Source organism: Anguilla rostrata, chromosome 6, assembly GCF_018555375.3.
Source record: "Anguilla rostrata isolate EN2019 chromosome 6, ASM1855537v3, whole genome shotgun sequence".
NCBI lineage: Eukaryota > Metazoa > Chordata > Actinopteri > Anguilliformes > Anguillidae > Anguilla > Anguilla rostrata.
In genome coordinates, this window is record NC_057938.1 from 18,191,121 (window position 1) to 18,207,826 (window position 16,706).

General features: G+C 41.3%; 3 protein-coding genes across 7 annotated transcripts in view; 1 reads left to right on the top strand and 2 right to left on the bottom strand.

Annotated features, from left to right (window-relative positions):
• Window positions 1-16,706, bottom strand: part of LOC135256728 (SLAM family member 9-like) — a 66,724-nt gene that overhangs the window by 1,782 nt on the left and 48,236 nt on the right. The window contains exons 1-3 of one of the 3 annotated variants that reach the window (XR_010330506.1): window positions 2,761-3,097; window positions 1,210-1,291; window positions 80-418 (exon numbers count right to left, since the gene is read on the bottom strand). The exons of 1 other annotated variant lie outside the window; for it this stretch is intronic. The gene's annotated coding sequence lies outside the window, so the exon portion shown is untranslated. Of the gene's footprint in view, window positions 1-79; window positions 419-1,209; window positions 1,292-2,760; window positions 3,102-16,706 lie in introns of those variants that run through there. One more of the 3 variants, XR_010330507.1, reaches the window with a different exon arrangement.
• Window positions 4,887-15,310, top strand: LOC135256730 (SLAM family member 9-like). Of its 2 annotated transcripts, none has more exons than XR_010330508.1 (6): window positions 4,887-4,959; window positions 6,504-6,585; window positions 7,061-7,402; window positions 11,258-11,530; window positions 12,047-12,155; window positions 12,274-12,449. XR_010330508.1 is itself a non-coding variant. In XM_064338822.1 (6 exons), exons 2-6 carry the CDS (start codon window positions 6,513-6,515, stop codon window positions 15,184-15,186), a joined length of 813 nt encoding a protein of 270 aa, XP_064194892.1. In that variant the 5' UTR covers window positions 4,887-4,959; window positions 6,504-6,512; the 3' UTR covers window positions 15,187-15,310. The 2 variants fall into 2 exon arrangements, 1 of the variants encoding a protein (XP_064194892.1); XM_064338822.1 differs by lacking the exons at window positions 12,047-12,155; window positions 12,274-12,449 and adding exons at window positions 14,942-15,052; window positions 15,173-15,310.
• On the bottom strand, window positions 7,738-9,959 carry LOC135256723 (uncharacterized). Of its 2 annotated transcripts, XM_064338789.1 has the most exons (4): window positions 9,817-9,959; window positions 8,939-9,190; window positions 8,669-8,744; window positions 7,738-8,602 (listed from the first exon to the last, which is right to left on the bottom strand). In XM_064338789.1, exons 1-4 carry the CDS (start codon window positions 9,952-9,954, stop codon window positions 7,941-7,943), a joined length of 1,128 nt encoding a protein of 375 aa, XP_064194859.1. In that variant the 5' UTR covers window positions 9,955-9,959; the 3' UTR covers window positions 7,738-7,940. The 2 variants fall into 2 exon arrangements, with proteins under 2 accessions (XP_064194859.1, XP_064194858.1); XM_064338788.1 differs by having other exon boundaries at window positions 7,738-8,744.

A 16,706-nucleotide genomic window follows, 5' to 3' on the forward strand; every position in this document is an offset into this window, starting at 1 on the left:
ATGAATAACAAACTAATAAGGTGTGTTCCAGGTGCAAAATAATTTAGATAATGTGAAATGTGCTTTCTGCCAACTTAACCAAAAATCTGCAGATGAAAGTCTGTATACTTCTGTAGCTTAAAACCTCCCGATGTATACTCTATTTTAACTCAATAAAGGCCAGAATCTGATAGGCTTAATTTGTTCAGCCATATCGAGTCATTGCCAATGCTGACCCTTCCATTATATTGTTCTCGAACAAAAATTATTTCAGGAAAATGCCATTTAGCTATTGTAAATGTATTAAAAAGTAGGCCAACGCTGTAGCTTTGGTTGCCCTCAGCTGAGAAAGGACACGTGATGCTCTCCCCCACTTTCACTGTGATGTTGGAACCAGCCGCTGTCTCTGCCACCCACTCACTGCACCCATACTGGCACACTGTAATAGAGATGGGGATTATTCACACTGTAATCGAGAGGGGGATTGTTCACACTGCAATAGAGATGGGGATTATTCACACTGTAATCGAGGGGGGGGATTATTTACATTGTATCACAGAGAGTTATCGCATTATAATGCACAAAGTTGGGGTTACCACTGTAGAAGGTGGACGTTGTTTGCATTACAGTAGTTTGAGATAGGGATTCCTAACTGACTAAAAATTCCTTTGTGATCTTATAACACCTGCAAGCACCAACAAACATTGGATTCTCAAAGGCATTTCATTGGCTTTTGAAAATAATTAACTTCACGCTAATGCAGTTAATAAGGCGGCCCCATGCTCATTTCATGTAGGGCATTTCATGCAAGGTTCAGGGAAACTTACAGTTGCTAAAGTAACAATGAAAGACGGAAAAGTTTTCAGTCTACGCAACTGAGAGTGATTCTGCAATATATTTAATCATGTGTCAAGCAGAATTACAGAATTTATAAATTGTAATTACTTGTTTGTTATGATTCTGTAATTCCTGGAGAAGTGCTTGCTAGAAAAACAACCAGTCCTCCATGCGAAACATTTGTTTATCTTTCAAGGAATTTCTAAAAAAAATAATAATATATATTTTTTAATCTGCCATAATCACTCTTCCCCCGAGTGAGTTATTTAATTGAATTCGGTCTCAAGCCTCAGTTCAGACTGAACTTGAGTCACACAAACATTTATTCTTACAAGTCTATAATTTATTATACACTGAATTGTATTCAAAACATAGGAATAAAATCCAGATTACCTATTATATAAAGAAGCATAGCTTCAGCATAGATCCTTTTTGACGTTTTGACAGCTTGACGTTGAGTGGTCATTCTTTTTAACTGTAGAAACATAAGGCAAGGTAGTAACAATTAGCTAACCAGCTAGCTAGCAATGAACTGTATGTTAATCCTCTTTTGTCATAGTCAGTCCATGTGACACCTACTGTATATAACCCATAGGTTACAAGCATTTTAAATTGTTAGCTACACATATTTCCAGGACTATTAGCCTGGACTGGTTGGACATGAATCGTATCTACAAAAAGGTTGTGAAATATAGATAGGACATTATTACATTTGAGAAATTAATTCAGACGAACCCCATTCAGACCTGAATTATGTTCCAGGGATGGGAAAAATACAACTATGCATTTCCCCCATCCCAAATACATCCAGAAATGAGATTCAATCGAAAATATTATTGCAAATCTTTAATTGTTATTTTTTGTACATTCCAGTGCACGGTTTCCGCGGGAAAATCTGGGTTTGGCGGCGGAGAACTTGAAATCGCAGCGACCACCTTCCAAGCGCACCTCACAGCAATATGCGCATGTGATTGGATATACCGTCTTCTTGTTTTACAGCGGATGTAAAACAAGAAGTTTTTACCGGAAGATAGTCGCTGCGATTTAAAGTTCTCCGCGGGAAAATCTGGGTTTGGCGGCGGAGAACTTGAAATAGCAGCGACCACCTTCCAAGCGCACGTCACAGCAATATGCGCATGTGATTGGATATACCGTTTTTTTTTTTTTTTTTTTTACCGGAAGATAGTCGCTGCGATTTAAAGTTCTCCGCGGGAAAATCTGGGTGTGGCATTTTTTACAGTCTCTGGTTTGGCGGCGGAGAACTTTAAATCGCAGCGACCACCTTCCAAGCGCACGTCACAGCAATATGCGCATGTGATTGGATATACTGTCTTCTTGTTTTACAGTGGGTGTAAAACAAGAAGTTTTTACCGGAAGATAATCGCTGCGATTTAAAGTTCTCCTTGGGAAAATCTGGGTTTGGCAGCGTTCAAGAGCAGGTAAGCGTTTCATTATGCCTTTATATTTTTTTACTGAATGTGTTAATGTTAACATTAACATGTTATATTTTACAACTGTTCGGACCTAGCGTCACCGTCCACTGGAATGTACAAAAAATAACATGAAATGCGTTTATACTTTAATTTATACGTTGGTTTAATACTTTTCAACCGCTCTAACGCGTAAATAAAAGACCAGACTATTACAGCAGGTCTGTGTATGCAGAATGAATGGACACGGTAAGTTTAGCTAATAATGAGGTACCATGTACAATGCTATTCAACAAGGGCTAGTGCAAATAGAGCTCAACAGTGAGGCTCCGTAAGTGAAAATCCCATTCATATTCTGAATTGAGGATTCGTGGCGTCAATTTAATGCCAGTAATCAGCGCGAGCACAAAACCACTTTCACGCACGCAAATTTCAACACCGAGAGTAAAACAAGCAGCCACGCGCCCGCAGATAGTATTAGCCATAATGTCGTAACCATCTAAGGTAGACTTACCACGAGCTATCAGATTGTGAAACGATGATATATGCTCCTGTAGAAGCCACAAGTCCGTATGACATCATCCCTGTTTTAAGAAAAACATGTTTTATTCGCGATGACACTATAATAATTCAAGAAGAAGCGCGCTAAACTATCGTTAGGTTGGAAGTCGTTGGAAAGGTATCATTTGCAATGGTTTATGGGATGAGTAGTTCCTTCACTCTTAAAATATTTATGTACACAGTCTTGTACGTTTGCTTTCTTTCCCGTTGTCCAATTTTTTGTTGTTGCTCCAAATCAAATGTTTTATGGTCACGATTCATCTGGTAGTTGGTTGGCTTGGTTCCAGACTTACAACTCTTTATATAAGGCTTTTCTTCTTCTTCTTCGGTGTTGTTTACCGGCAGCTTGCATCCTTGAAAGTTGCATTACTGCCACCTGTCGGAGTAAGTTAACTCCTACAGCTTACTTCTTCTTCTTCGGTGTTGTTTACCGGCAGCTTGCATCCTTGAAAGTTGCATTACTGCCACCTTTCGGAGTAAGTTAACTCCTACAGCTTATTGCCTGTCACACTTTTATTAACGGTCCCGTTCCCCGAAGGTAGTTGATAAAACATCTCCTCCCCTGCCCACTAGCACCACACTCCAGTACATCCCTCAATCCTGCTCCTGTTATCCCCAATCTTCCCATCTCCTCCATCATATCCTTCCTTTCCGACCTATATTTACTGCAGTTAATGATAATGTGTTCTGAGGTTTCTGGTACCTGACAGATTTCACAAAGACCGGTTGGATGTTTACCTATAAGATGAAGCGTGCTGCGTAAATTGCTGTGTCCTATTCTTAATCTTGATATTACAACCTCCTCTCTTCTGTTTCCTCCCCTCTTTCTTACACTGCCTACTCTATTTTGTATCAGATGTAAATGTCTCCCCCTTCTCTCCTGATCCCAGTGCTGCTGCCATTCTTTATTGATATTTCCCCACACAATGCCCTTTCCCTCTGACTTTGATAACTTGATATTGATTTCAACCCTTCCCTTTTTGACTGCTTCTTTTGCCAACATATCTGCTCTCTCGTTTCCCGGGATATCTGAATGTGCTGGGACCCACATGAATGTAACATTTTTCCCTTGCCTAACCACTCTTGAATTGGCGAACAAGATTTCATACAGCAGATCCTGGTGATTTCTGGCTGTACCCGTCTTAATACTTGCAATGGCCGACACAGAATCACTACATATTACTATTTTGTTAACCCTACCCCGTTCAGCCCATTCTAATGCCATCAATATGGCAAACAATTCAACAGCATACACACTTAAACAATCCGATGTTCTCTTGCTAATTCCCACAGCAACTGCAGCCCCTGTCGCATCTGTCTGCGGATCCTTTGATCCATCTGTAAAAATCTGAACACTGCCTTTATACTTACAGTCCCTATGGTTATAATATTCACTAAGTCAGCATTCTTATTACTATGCTTAATCTTAAGTAATTCTAGATCTACCCCCACACTTTCTAATTCCCAGACAGGTCTAACAGGCCACACCACAGTTTCGCCAAATTCTTTATCATATACTCCCATATCTCTTGCCACTTGATCTCCTGCCCATCCAAAACTTGATTTTTCCATCCTGTCCTTCTCCCAGCTTGACTGCAGTACCCTTTTTGTTGGATGACTATCTCCATGCCCCCTTAGATTAACCCAGTAGTTAGCCACCAGCTGCTTCCGACGCAACCACAGTGGCATTTCACCTGCTTCCACTTGGAGTGCACACACTGGGGAAGTTTTAACTGCTCCTAAACGCACTCGTAAAGCCGAGCTTGTATAACATCTAGGTCCGCCAGCACAGATTTTGCTGCTGATCCATATACAATACTTCCATAGTCTAATCTTGATCTAATTAAGGCTACATAAATATATTTCAGAGATGCTATATCAGCTCCCCACTCCAATCCTGCAAGACACCTCATGACATTTATCACTTTCTATAAGGCTTTTCTGAAACGACAATGGAGTAAATTAATTTGAAATTCACTTCCGGAACCGGAGCCATTTAAAAAGTGGGCGGTGATTAGTCCATCTGATTGGATGTTCAACAGCCAATTAGGCAACAGCGTAGTCCCGCGGTTGTGGAAAAATATAAATACACTACAGCGAAGGGAGCAGAGACTGTGAAAAGGCATGGCAGCACTACACACAAAACGGAAAAGTAAGGGGTCCTTTTAACTCTTTTTTTCCATATTTAGTGATATTTCACACATGATTCTTTTGTTTTAATATAACATTGAAAGATGTATTGTGAAATAAAAAGCCCAATACCATATGTTTAATTCAAATTTTTAACATAGAATTTTTTTAAATGTTCATGTACATTTCAGGGGATGTTAGATCTGAATGTATGCTGTTGGACCTGATTGTCTAGTATAGAGCTCAACAGTGAGTTTCCAGAGGTGAAAATCTCATTCATATTCTGAATTGAAGATTTTGATTATTAGCCATAATGTCGTAACCATCCAAGGTAGACTTACCATGAGCTATCAGATTGTGAAACGATGGTATATGCTCTTGTAGAAGCCACAAGTCCGTATGATATCAAAATTGTTTTATTCGCGATGTCATGAAAGTACTCACTGCTGTATTTCCTTCGTTTTGCTTTATGTTTCTTTTCAGTGCCAGACACTGGAGCTGTTTCCTTACTGGTAGATGTACTAGCCTCTGAATCTTTCCTTTTGAGAGACCCTGTTTGTAACCACTTGTCCATGATAAATTCCAGTTTGAATGAACTCAAAAAGAGAAATGTTTTAGCACTGTTTTAGAAGTGTCCTTGAGCAAGACACCTAACCCCTAACTGCTCTGGCGAATGAGAGGCATCAATTGTAAAGCGCTTTGGATAAAAGCGCTATATAAATGCAGTCCATTTACCATTTACCACTGACGGGTTAGCTTGCAGCCTTGCACACAGCTAAAATGCTGGTCACGTCAAACAAACAATTCTCCAACCGCCAAAAAAACGGCCCCCGCAGTACCACCGCGGCCCACTAGGGGGAAAACCTCTGCTCTATAGAGTAAGAAAAATCTATTCATAGAAGTCTATGAATAGACATATTTTTAGGGCTGTACAAAATAGTTCGAAGTGTTGAAGCTTACTGCATAACATTGACATTCGAATTCTAAATCAACATTCGAATGTTGCGCATTCGAAATTTAACAGATTAAATTGTTCATTGTTTTTACCAAAGGGATGAAATACTTCTGCTAAGCAAAACAAGTTAAGTTAATGCTTCAAGACATTGATCTATAAAAAAACAAAACAATACAAGTCCATTTAATCTTACATTTAAAATTATGTTTTACAACTGTTCGGACCTAGCGTCACCTTCCACTGGAATGTACAAAAAATAACAAAGATTTGCAATAAATATTTTTTTGATTGAATCTCATTTCTGGATGTATTTTGGATGGGGAAAATGCATAGTTGTATTTTCCCCATCCCTGGAACATAATTCAGGTCTGAAGGGGTTCGTCTGAATTAATTAGTCTCAAATGTAATAATGCCCTATCTATATTTCACAACCTTTTTTGTAGATACGACACAATGCGTGTCCAACCAGACCAGGCTAATAGTCCTGGAAATATGTGTAGCTAACAATTTAAAATGCTTGTAACCTATAGTCTATATACAGTAGGTGTCACATGGACTGACTATGACAAAAGAGGTTTAACGTGTTACTACCTTACCTTATGTTTTTACAGTTACAAACAATGACCACTCAATGTCGAGCTTTCAAAACGTCAAGGAGGATTCATGCTGAAGTTATGCTTCTTTATATAATAGGTAATCTGTATTTTATTCCTATGTGTTGAATACAATTCACTGTATAATAAATTATAGACTTGTAAGAAGAAATGTTTATGTGTGACTCAAGTTCAGTCTGAACTGAGGCTTGAGACCAAATTCAATTAAATGACTCACTCGGGGGAAGAGTGATTATGACAGATTAAAAAATATATATTATTATTATTATTATTTTTTTAGAAATGCCTTGAAAGATAAACAAATGTTTAGCATGAAGGACTGGTTGTTTTTCTAACAAGCACTTCTCCATGAATTACAGAATCATAAAAACAAATACAGTGTAACAAAAAACAAACAGTGTAAATAATCCCCATCTCCTTTACAGTGTAAATAATCCACATCTCTATTACAGTCTGAATAATTCCCCTCTCTATTGCAGTATCAATGATCCCCATCTCTATTACAGTGTGAATGATCCTCATTACAGTCTGAATAATCCCCATCTCTATTACAGTGTGCCAGTATGGGTGCAGTGAGGGGGTGGCAGAGACAGCGGCTGGCTCCAACATCACGGTGAAAGTGGGGGACAGCATCAAGTTTCCTTTCTCAGCTGAGGGCAACCAAAGCTACACCACTGACCTACTTTTTAATTATATATTTACAATTGTTACATGGATTCCTCCACAATTCATTCATGTACGAGAACAATATAAGGGAAGGGTCAGCATTGGCAATCACTCGATATGGCTGAACAATTCAAGACTATCAGATTCTGGCTTTTATCAAGTTAAAACTAAGTACGGATCTGGAGGTTTTAAGCCACCGGAGTACAAATACTTTCATCTGCAGGTTTTTGGTAAGTTGCCAGAAAGCACATTTCACATTTCTAGAGTTTTTGCACCTGTAGCTCCCCATATTTTGTTATCCATTTTGTCAGTGTTTTATTAAATTATTATAGGGAATGCATAATTTTAGTCAGGGATGACAAGAATCGTTTAGGGACTGATTACACTGGCTGGCCTTACACTTGGAATGTCAATAATGAAAGTTGGTCAAATTTTAAACCTAACCAGACTGTTAATACTTCCACAAAATACGTTTCTGGTATTTGGGGTACACAATAACTCTTAACATTAACAAATCACAAAAGTTGCAATCACGTGATAATGTCAGATGGCCTGAACCTCATAGTGAATGTTACATTACATTACATTACATTATAGGTTCTTAGCAGACGCTCTTATCCAGAGCGACTTACAACAAGTGCATTACAAAACTCAGAGACAAGCGCTTTACAACATTCCTGCAAGAGAGCTACAATAGGTATAACTTTGCAAAAAAGTGTGAATTGTACACCCTATTTTTTTTTTTTTTTTTTTTTAGAAAAAAAAATGTTAGAGGGTAGTGGGGGGTGATGAGGTGAGATGTAGCTTGAAGAGGTGAGTCTTCAGTCTACGTTTGAAGACGGCCAGGGTCTCTGCTGTTCTGACTTGCACAGGAAGGTCATTCCACCACCGTGGGGCTAGAACAGACAGGAGGCGTGACCGGGTGCTGGTGCGAGCCGGGGCAGGGACCAGGCGACATGTGGCAGCAGAACGGAGAGGTCTAGCTGGGGTGTAGGGTCTGATGAGTTGACGTAGATAGGGAGGGGCTGACCCCCTGGCTGCTTTGAAGGCAAGCACTAATGTTTTAAATTTGATGCGAGCCATCACGGGGAGCCAGTGGAGGGTGGTGAGCAGGGGGGTAACGTGGGAATGTCTGGGGAGGTTGAAGACCAGACGCGCTGCTGCGTTCTGGATGAGTTGCAGGGGTCTGATAGATGATGCTGGGAGGCCAGCAAGCAGGGAGTTACAGTAGTCCAGGCGGGACAGGACCACTGCCTGGACGAGGAGTTGGGTCGAGTAAGTTGTGAGGAAGGGGCGGATCCTCCGGATGTTATACAGGAAGAACCTGCATGAACGTGTCACTGCTGAAATGTGCTCGGTGAGGGACAGTCTGTTGTCCATCACCACGCCAAGGTTTCTAGTTGAGGGTGATGGTGTGAGGATGGTATTACCTGGGGAGATAGAGAGATCAGAGAGAGGGGAGTTAAGAGCCGGAATATAAATGAGCTCTGTCTTACCTGGATTGAGCTTGAGATGGTGGCGGACCATCCAGCTCTGAATATCACTCAGGCAGGCAGTGATGCGGGCTGAGACCTGTGTGTCAGAGGGTGGGAAGGAGAGAAACAGTTGTGTGTCATCAGCATAGCAATGGTAAGACATACCATGAGCTGTGATGACAGAGCCAAGGGACTGGGTGTAGAGAGAGAAGAGGAGAGGACCAAGGACGAGCCCTGTGGGACTCCGGTGATGAGGGGGTGTGGCGCAGATACTTTACCAGCCCAGGCTACCTGGAAGGAGCGATCTGAGAGGTAAGACTCAATCCAATTGAGGACTGTGCCACAGATCCCCATTGCAGATAGGGAGGACAGGAGGGTGGGGTGGTCGACTGTGTCGAAGGCTGCCGATAGGTCCAGAAGTAATAAGACGGAGGAGAGGGAGGCTGCTCGGGCTGCGTGGAGAGCTTCGTTGACAGAGAGGAGTGCGGTCTCTGTCGAGTGGCCTGGTCTGAATCCAGACTGATGGGGATCGAGGAGCTCATTCTGTGAAAGAAACACAGAGAGTTGATTTGATGCAGCACGTTCAATGGTTTTGACAGAAATGGAAGGAGAGATACCGGTCTGTAGTTCCCAATGATGGAGGGGTCTAGTGTGGTCTTTTTCAGGAGGGGGAGACGAGGGCCTTCTTGAAGGTTGACGGGAAGCAGCCGGATGTCAGGGAGGAGTTAACCAGGGAGGTGATGAATGGGAGAATCTCGGGTGAGATTGCCTGGAGGAGTGGTGAGGGAATGGGGTCAAGGGCACAGGTTGTGGGGCGATGGGAAAGTAGGAGTTGTGAAACCTCAGAATCGGTGAGGGGAGAGAAGTCGGAGAAAACAAGGGGAAATGGTGAGGGAGGGGGGGAGTACAGGTTGAGGGGTGGGGAGTTGGGAGCCAGTGACCGTAAGCAGAGGAGTGGAGAGACAAGGGGAGGGGAGCATAGGGTGAGGTGGAGTGCAGAAGGAGTTGCGGATGACTGCAATCTTCTCGTCAAAGAAGGTTGCAAAGTCGTCAGCAGTGAGCGAGGACTGAGGGCGTGCAGATGGCTGGCTGAGGAGAGAGGAAAAGACAGAAAACAGTTGCCGAGGGTTAGAACGGTAGTTATGGATTTTGGTTTGATAGTAGTTTACCTTGGCAGCAGTCACCGTGGAGGAGAACGCTGCAAGGAGGGATTGGTAGGCAGAGAGGTCTGAAGCATCTCTGGATGTCCTCCACTTCCTCTCTGCTGCACGGAGTCCAACCCTGGAGGTGCGTATGGCATTGGACATCCACGGGCGGGAGGAGATGGACGTGTTGGCCTAGAGACAGTGGGGCAGAGGGAGTCAAGAGCAGATGTAAGGGAGGAAAGTAGGGAGGTGGATGCAGAATCAGTGGGGAGGGTAGTGAAGGATTCGAGAGGAGGGAGGGCAGCAGTGACAGATGAAGCAAGAGAGGAGGTTGAGAGGGAGCAGAGATTGCGGCGGACAGATACAGTGGGTGTGGGGGGAGAAGGTGGGTGAGAGGGAGCAAGGGGGAGGGAGAAGGAAACGAAGTGGTGGTCAGAGGTGTGCAGAGGGGTTACAGTGATATCGGTGCAAGGGCTATTCCTCAGAAAAACCAGGTCGAGGAGGTTGCCCGCCTTGTGGGTAGGGGGAGATGACTGTAGGGAGAGGTCAAAGGAGTGGAGGAGATGTAGGACAGCTGAAGACTGGGATGTTTCCAGGTGGAGGTTGAAATCTCCAAGCAGGATCAGTGGGGTGCCGTCCTCAGGGAAAGAGCTGAGTAGGATATCCAGCTCATCGATGAAGTTTCCTAGTGGACCTGGGGGGCGATAAATGACAACAATGTATAGATTAGTTGGACAGGTGATTGAAACAGAATGGTATTCAAACTGAATCGGGGTAGGTCAGAGAGAGGTAGGGCTGAGTATTTCCAGGAGGGAGAGATTAGGAGACCAGTGCCACCACCACGGCCTGATGGTCGGGGAGTGTGGGAGAATGAAAAGAAAGAGGAGAGGGCAGCAGGGGTTGCAGTGTTCTCTGGGGTGATCCATGTCTCAGTGAGGGCAAGGAAATCAAGGGAGAGCAGGGAGGCATAGGCTGAGATGAAATCAGCCTTCTTTGAAGCAGACTGGCAGTTCCAAAGTCCTCCAGCAACTGTGCAGTTATTGCAGGGAAACAGCTGGGGGTAGGAGAGGTTAGCTGGGTTCCGTCGCTTAGGGGGGCCACGTCTTTGGAACCGGGTGCTGTAGGGCAGAGAGCAGACAGAGATGGGAAGAGCTTGCATAAAACTGAGGAGGAGCGACGCTAGCGTCGCTCAGAAACACTATTTGAAGTGCCGCGTAATTACTCAAATAATGTAGCGATAAGCGGCTCTAAACGGATCAAATACAAGCAATTTACAATACCTTGAACCAAAACAGCTGCGCAGATAAAACGGGGATGAAACAAAGTTACCGATCAAAGATTTACGCGATACTAATTACTACCAATATTGCACAGCTGACAATCAATCAAGACTAGATGATTAATGCTTGCTTTGTGTTCAATGTGAGTATGTCGCCAAGTAAATTTTGGATTATTTCCCCTGTAGAGCCCGTCTCTAAACCCAACATCACAGCTGAGTGCCTGGGGAGTAATGTCAGTCTGAGTTGCTTCAGCACTCAGGGGACTGAAGTGACTTACAGCTGGGAAACTCTGCCCCCTTGTGGTAATGACAGCTGTGTGCACCTGGGCCAAGCGATATGCCTCCAGTTACAAGGCTTTTCTCCATCCACAACCTACGCTTGTACAGCCCATAACCCTGTCAGCAGAGCCACCAGCAATTCTGTTGATCTGGAAATGTGCTTCCCGCAACGATCACAAGGTGAACTCATAATGTTGTATTAGAAAGAGACAAGAGACATCTATCTAATTAAATATATTAGTCGCAAATTGTCAGACAGCAGGGAAATTCTGTACTTGCTGTGGCAGTGGCAGATGTGTATGCATTTGCAAAATGGTGGACATGCGCCACCTTGTTCTGCATAGCATCACTGTGGGAGTTTTGTAGCATGTTTTTCATTGATGAATGAGAAATTGCTTAGGAAGTGCTGGAATATCAGGTGATCGTAATCTACAGCAATGACCAGGTGACATTTTAGCTAAATATCAATGACACTCTCCCAACAGAATGAATAGTTTTTGCAGTAAACAATGAATAGCAATTCTGAAGAATCTGGAACTGAATATGCATTCTCTTAAACAAGTTAACTTAAACAGGTATAAGCCAAATATGTAAAAATGTAAAAAATGTAATGAAACATAACCCATAACCTTCCTGAAAAGATGATAAATGAAACAATGTTTGTGTGAATATGTCACTTTGTAATATGTTTTGCAGTTAGATGGGTTCCAGCCCTGTGTGCCACATCAGCATTCCTCGTCTTCGGAGGACTAATACTGCTGTACAAGAGGATAAAGTAAACACTACAAAAGTGAAACAATTCAAGGTAATGATCCACACCCTCTGGAACGGCAAGACATGCTATGTGGAATCAGTTTTATCCTGTTATTTGAAGTAATTTGCATCTTTTGCTGCCCTAATTAATAAAATTCTTATTTTTATAGTTGAAGTTGACAAGCCAGTCATGGAAGAGGAGCCACCGTCTTCAAGGCCTTCTATTGATCCAGTATCTGTCTATTATATGGACCAGAAAAAAGCTAAATGGTTCACATTGCAAAGAGCAATGTGTTGCCCTGTTGAAATGAAACGGTAACAGTAACAGTGACGGAGTGTAGCACAGTGGGTAAGGAACTGGGCTTGTAACCGAAAGGTCGCAGGTTCGATTCCTGGGTAGGGCACTGCCGTTGTACCCTTGAGCAAGGTACTTAACCGAAATTGCTTCAGTATATATCCAGCTGTATAAATGGATACAATGTAAAATGCTATGTAAAAAGTTGTGTAAGTCGCTCTGGATAAGAGCGTCTGCTAAATGCCTGTAATGTAATGTAATGTTCCTACCAACGATACTTTAGAGGTGATTGGGCTCATTTGTGAGAAGCAAGGCATGAGCTTTCCATCTGTGGTGCATCTGATTGAATTGATGACTAATATAAATTATTGCTGGTGTTAGGATTATTTTGCCCTTCTCCGTGGAGATGTTTACCATGCGCAAGGGAGAGACAAACTCAGGACATTCGCGCAGTGCGCCAAGCATATCTGCCGGTGTCTGGATATGTACACAAAACAACAAAGATTTGCAATAACAATTTTTTTGATTGAATCTCATTTCTGGATGTATTTGGGATGGGGAAAATGCATAGTTGTTTTTCCCCATCCCTGGAACATAATTCAGGTCTGAAGGGGTTCGTCTGAATTAATTCGTCTCAAATGTAATAATGTCCTATCTATATTTCACAACCTTTTTTGTAGATACGACACAATGCGTGTCCAACCAGACCAGGCTTATAGTCCTGGAAATATGTGTAGCTAACAATTTAAAATGCTTGCAACCTATAGTCTATATACAGTAGGTGTCACATGGACTGACTATGACAAAAGAGGTTTAACGTGTTACTACCTTACCTGATGTTTTTACAGTTACAAACAATGACCACTCAATGTCGAGCTTTCAAAACGTCAAGGAGGATTCATGCTGAAGTTATGCTTCTTTATATAATAGGTAATCTGCATTTTATTCCTATGTGTTGAATACAATTCACTGTATAATAAATTATAGACTTGTAAGAATAAATGTTTATGCGTGAGAAGTTCAGTCTGAACTGAGGCTTGAGACCGAATTCAATTAAATGACTCACTCGGGGGAAGAGTGATTATGACAGATTTAAAAAAATATATTATTATAATTTTTTTTTTTTTAGAAATGCCTTGAAAGATAAACAAATGTTTAGCATGAAGGACTGGTTGTTTTTCTAACAAGCACTTCTCCACGAAGTACAGAATCATAAACATCAAGTATTTATAATTTATAAATTCTGTAATTTTGATTGACACATGATTAAATATATTGCAAAATCACTCTCAGTTGCGTAGACTGAAGACATTTCCTTCTTTAGCAACTAAGTTTCCCTGAACCTTGCATGAAATGCCCTACATGAAATAAACATGGGGCCACCTTATTAACTGCATTATCATGAAGTTAATTATTTTCAAAAGCCAATGAAATGCCATTGTGAATCCTTTTTTTTTGTCCAGTTGTTTTAAAGTCCCAAATTTAAAGTCAGTCAGGAATCCCTCTCTCATAAACTACTGTAATGCAAACAACATCCATCTTCTACAGTGGTAACCCCAATTTTGTACATTATAATGTGGTAACTCTCCATGATACAATGTAAATAATCCCCATCTCTATTGCAGTGTAAATAATCCCCATCTCCTTTATAGTGTAAATAATCCTCATCTCTATTACAGTCTGAATAATCTCCCTCTCTATTGCAGTATCAATAATCCCCATCTCTATTGCAGTGTAAATAATCCTCATCTCTATTACAGTGTGAATAATACTCATTGCAGTGTGAATAATCCCCATCTCTATTACAGTGTGCCAGTATGGGTGCAGTGAGGGGGTGGCAGATACAGCGACTGGCTCCACCTTCACAGTGAAAGTGGGGGAGAGCGTCATGTTTCCTTTTTCAGCTGAGGGCAACCAAAGCTACACCGCTGACCTACTTTTTAATACATTTACAATCGTTACATGGTATTCTCAACCATTCATTCATGTACGAGAACAATATAAGGGAAGGGTCAGCATTGGCAATCACTCGATATGGCTGAACAATTCAAGACTATCAGATTCTGGCCTTTATCAAGTTAAAATTGAGTATACATCTGGAGATTTTAAGCCACTGGAGCACACATACTTTCACCTGCAGGTTTTTGGTAAGTTGCCAGAAAGCAGATTTCACGTTATCTAGAGGTTTTTGTAACTTTAACTAACCAGTTTGTTTTTAATTTTGTGCAGTGTTTTATTAAATTATTATAGGGAATGCATAATTTTAATAACAGCTATGTGCACCTGGGCCAAGCGACATGCCTCCAGTTACAAGCCTTCTCTCCGTCCACAACCTACGCTTGTACAGCCCATAACCCTGTCAGCAGAGCCACCAGCGATTCTGTTGATCTGGAAATGTGCTTCCCGCAACGATCACAAGGTGAACTCATAATGTTGTAATTCAAAATGTAAAAAATGTAATGAAACATAACCCATAAGCTTCCTGAAAAGATGATAAATGAAACAATATTTGTGAATATGTCACTTTGTAATATGTTTTTCAGTTAGATGGGTTCCAGCCCTGTGTGCCACATCAGCATTCCTCGTCTTTGGAGCACTAGTACTGATGTACAAGAGGAAACAGCACCAACAGTACCAACGTGAAACAATTCAAGGTAATGATCCACACCTTCTGGCATGGCAAGACATGCTATGTGGAATCAGTTTTCCACTGTTTTCTGAAATAACTAGGGCAGGAAATGACACTAATCTATTAAATGCTTATTTTTTTGTAGTGGAAGTTGATTAGCCGCTCATGGAAGAGGAGCCACCATCCACAATTTTTTTATACAGCATGAAACATAATTGTGGACAAATTGAGATTGGTTAAAGCTGCTGAGTTTTGTAATAAATTTTTTTTACATTTTTACCAACATGGTTTTTGTTTTGTTCTTAAAAACTGTTAGTTCCCATGCATGTTTTTCTTGTCTCGGTTCACATGAAAATAAGAATAGTCTGGGTGTGGGTGACCTTTCATGTCAGATGGAAAAGTCTGTGGTCACTCATATAAGAACCCACAAAGTGGGTTCAGTAGTGATTGAAAAGCCTGTGCAACAGAATTGAAGGCCTGTGGAGACGAACACCCACAAAAACCCATTTCATTGTATGATCAGATGATCAGTGGTGTTGTCTGTGCATGTGTTTGTGTGCGTAGGTGTATGTGTGTGTGTGTTTGGGGGGGGGGGGGGCTGTTTTCTGCTCTTTTCCTCATTACAATGATTTTTTTCTCAGTCATAATTAATTTAACCATTTCATTGAATTCCTTTAGTGTATGAAAAGAACTTACCTTATGGGCAGAATGTTAATTGCTCCACTTACATTGAATTAAAAACATTCACTGCCGGGTCCAGCCTTACTTTCACATGATGTGAAACAACATTATTAGAAGTCAACACTGCAGTTGTTATCTACAAGCAACCTATTACAAGAACAATAATGCATATTATATTTCAACTTAGCCACTACCTGGAAAAAGACATCTAATGGAGTTACATATGAAGCTTAAGCACAGGAAAAGTATATATATAATTATTTAAGTATAGTATAGTTATATTTTTAGGCAAATTTTCCCTATAAATATAACATCATCGTGCATGTTATTGATTTACTTATGGTAATCTAATGGTACAAATGGGTATAAGAATGTAATGGTGCAGAATTCACAGGAGTGACTTTACATTGAGCAGTTAAAGCAGAAAATATCAAGGGTATAGGAATACAGTGATACCCATGGTTAGGGTTGTTGGTCGGTCGCTGGCTGTTGCTATACCTGCTAGACTCAGGCAGAAGATTAGGAGACCACTCATGCACAGATTGATTTCAGAAACCTGTGGTTTTGGGGGAGAGGCAAGCATATCATACTGATGCTGGTATGCACAGGTGCAGCATGTTTGCATGTAACAAAAACAAGACCGCAAATTGCACCATATACTGTATATAACCTTTTATGTAACCTTTACCTTGAGAGAGGTCTGAAAGATGGTCAGATCTTTGTTAGATTAGTGCGTATACTTGTTCTCATGGGTATAAGTGTTCTTTGTTTTTTACTCACCAAGAGTAAGGCCAATTAAATATTCAATACAGCAGCATATGGAAAAATTATTCATACTCATAATTTGTATGGTTTAAAAACACACTCTACCATTATAAATGTATTTATACTTCTGGTGGAGGTATACTAAAATGCTATCACTGATAAATTAAGCTATCTCTTCCTGTCTCAGGTCTGTAGAATTGATCTGCAGGTATTAGTTTTTAATTACTGTATTG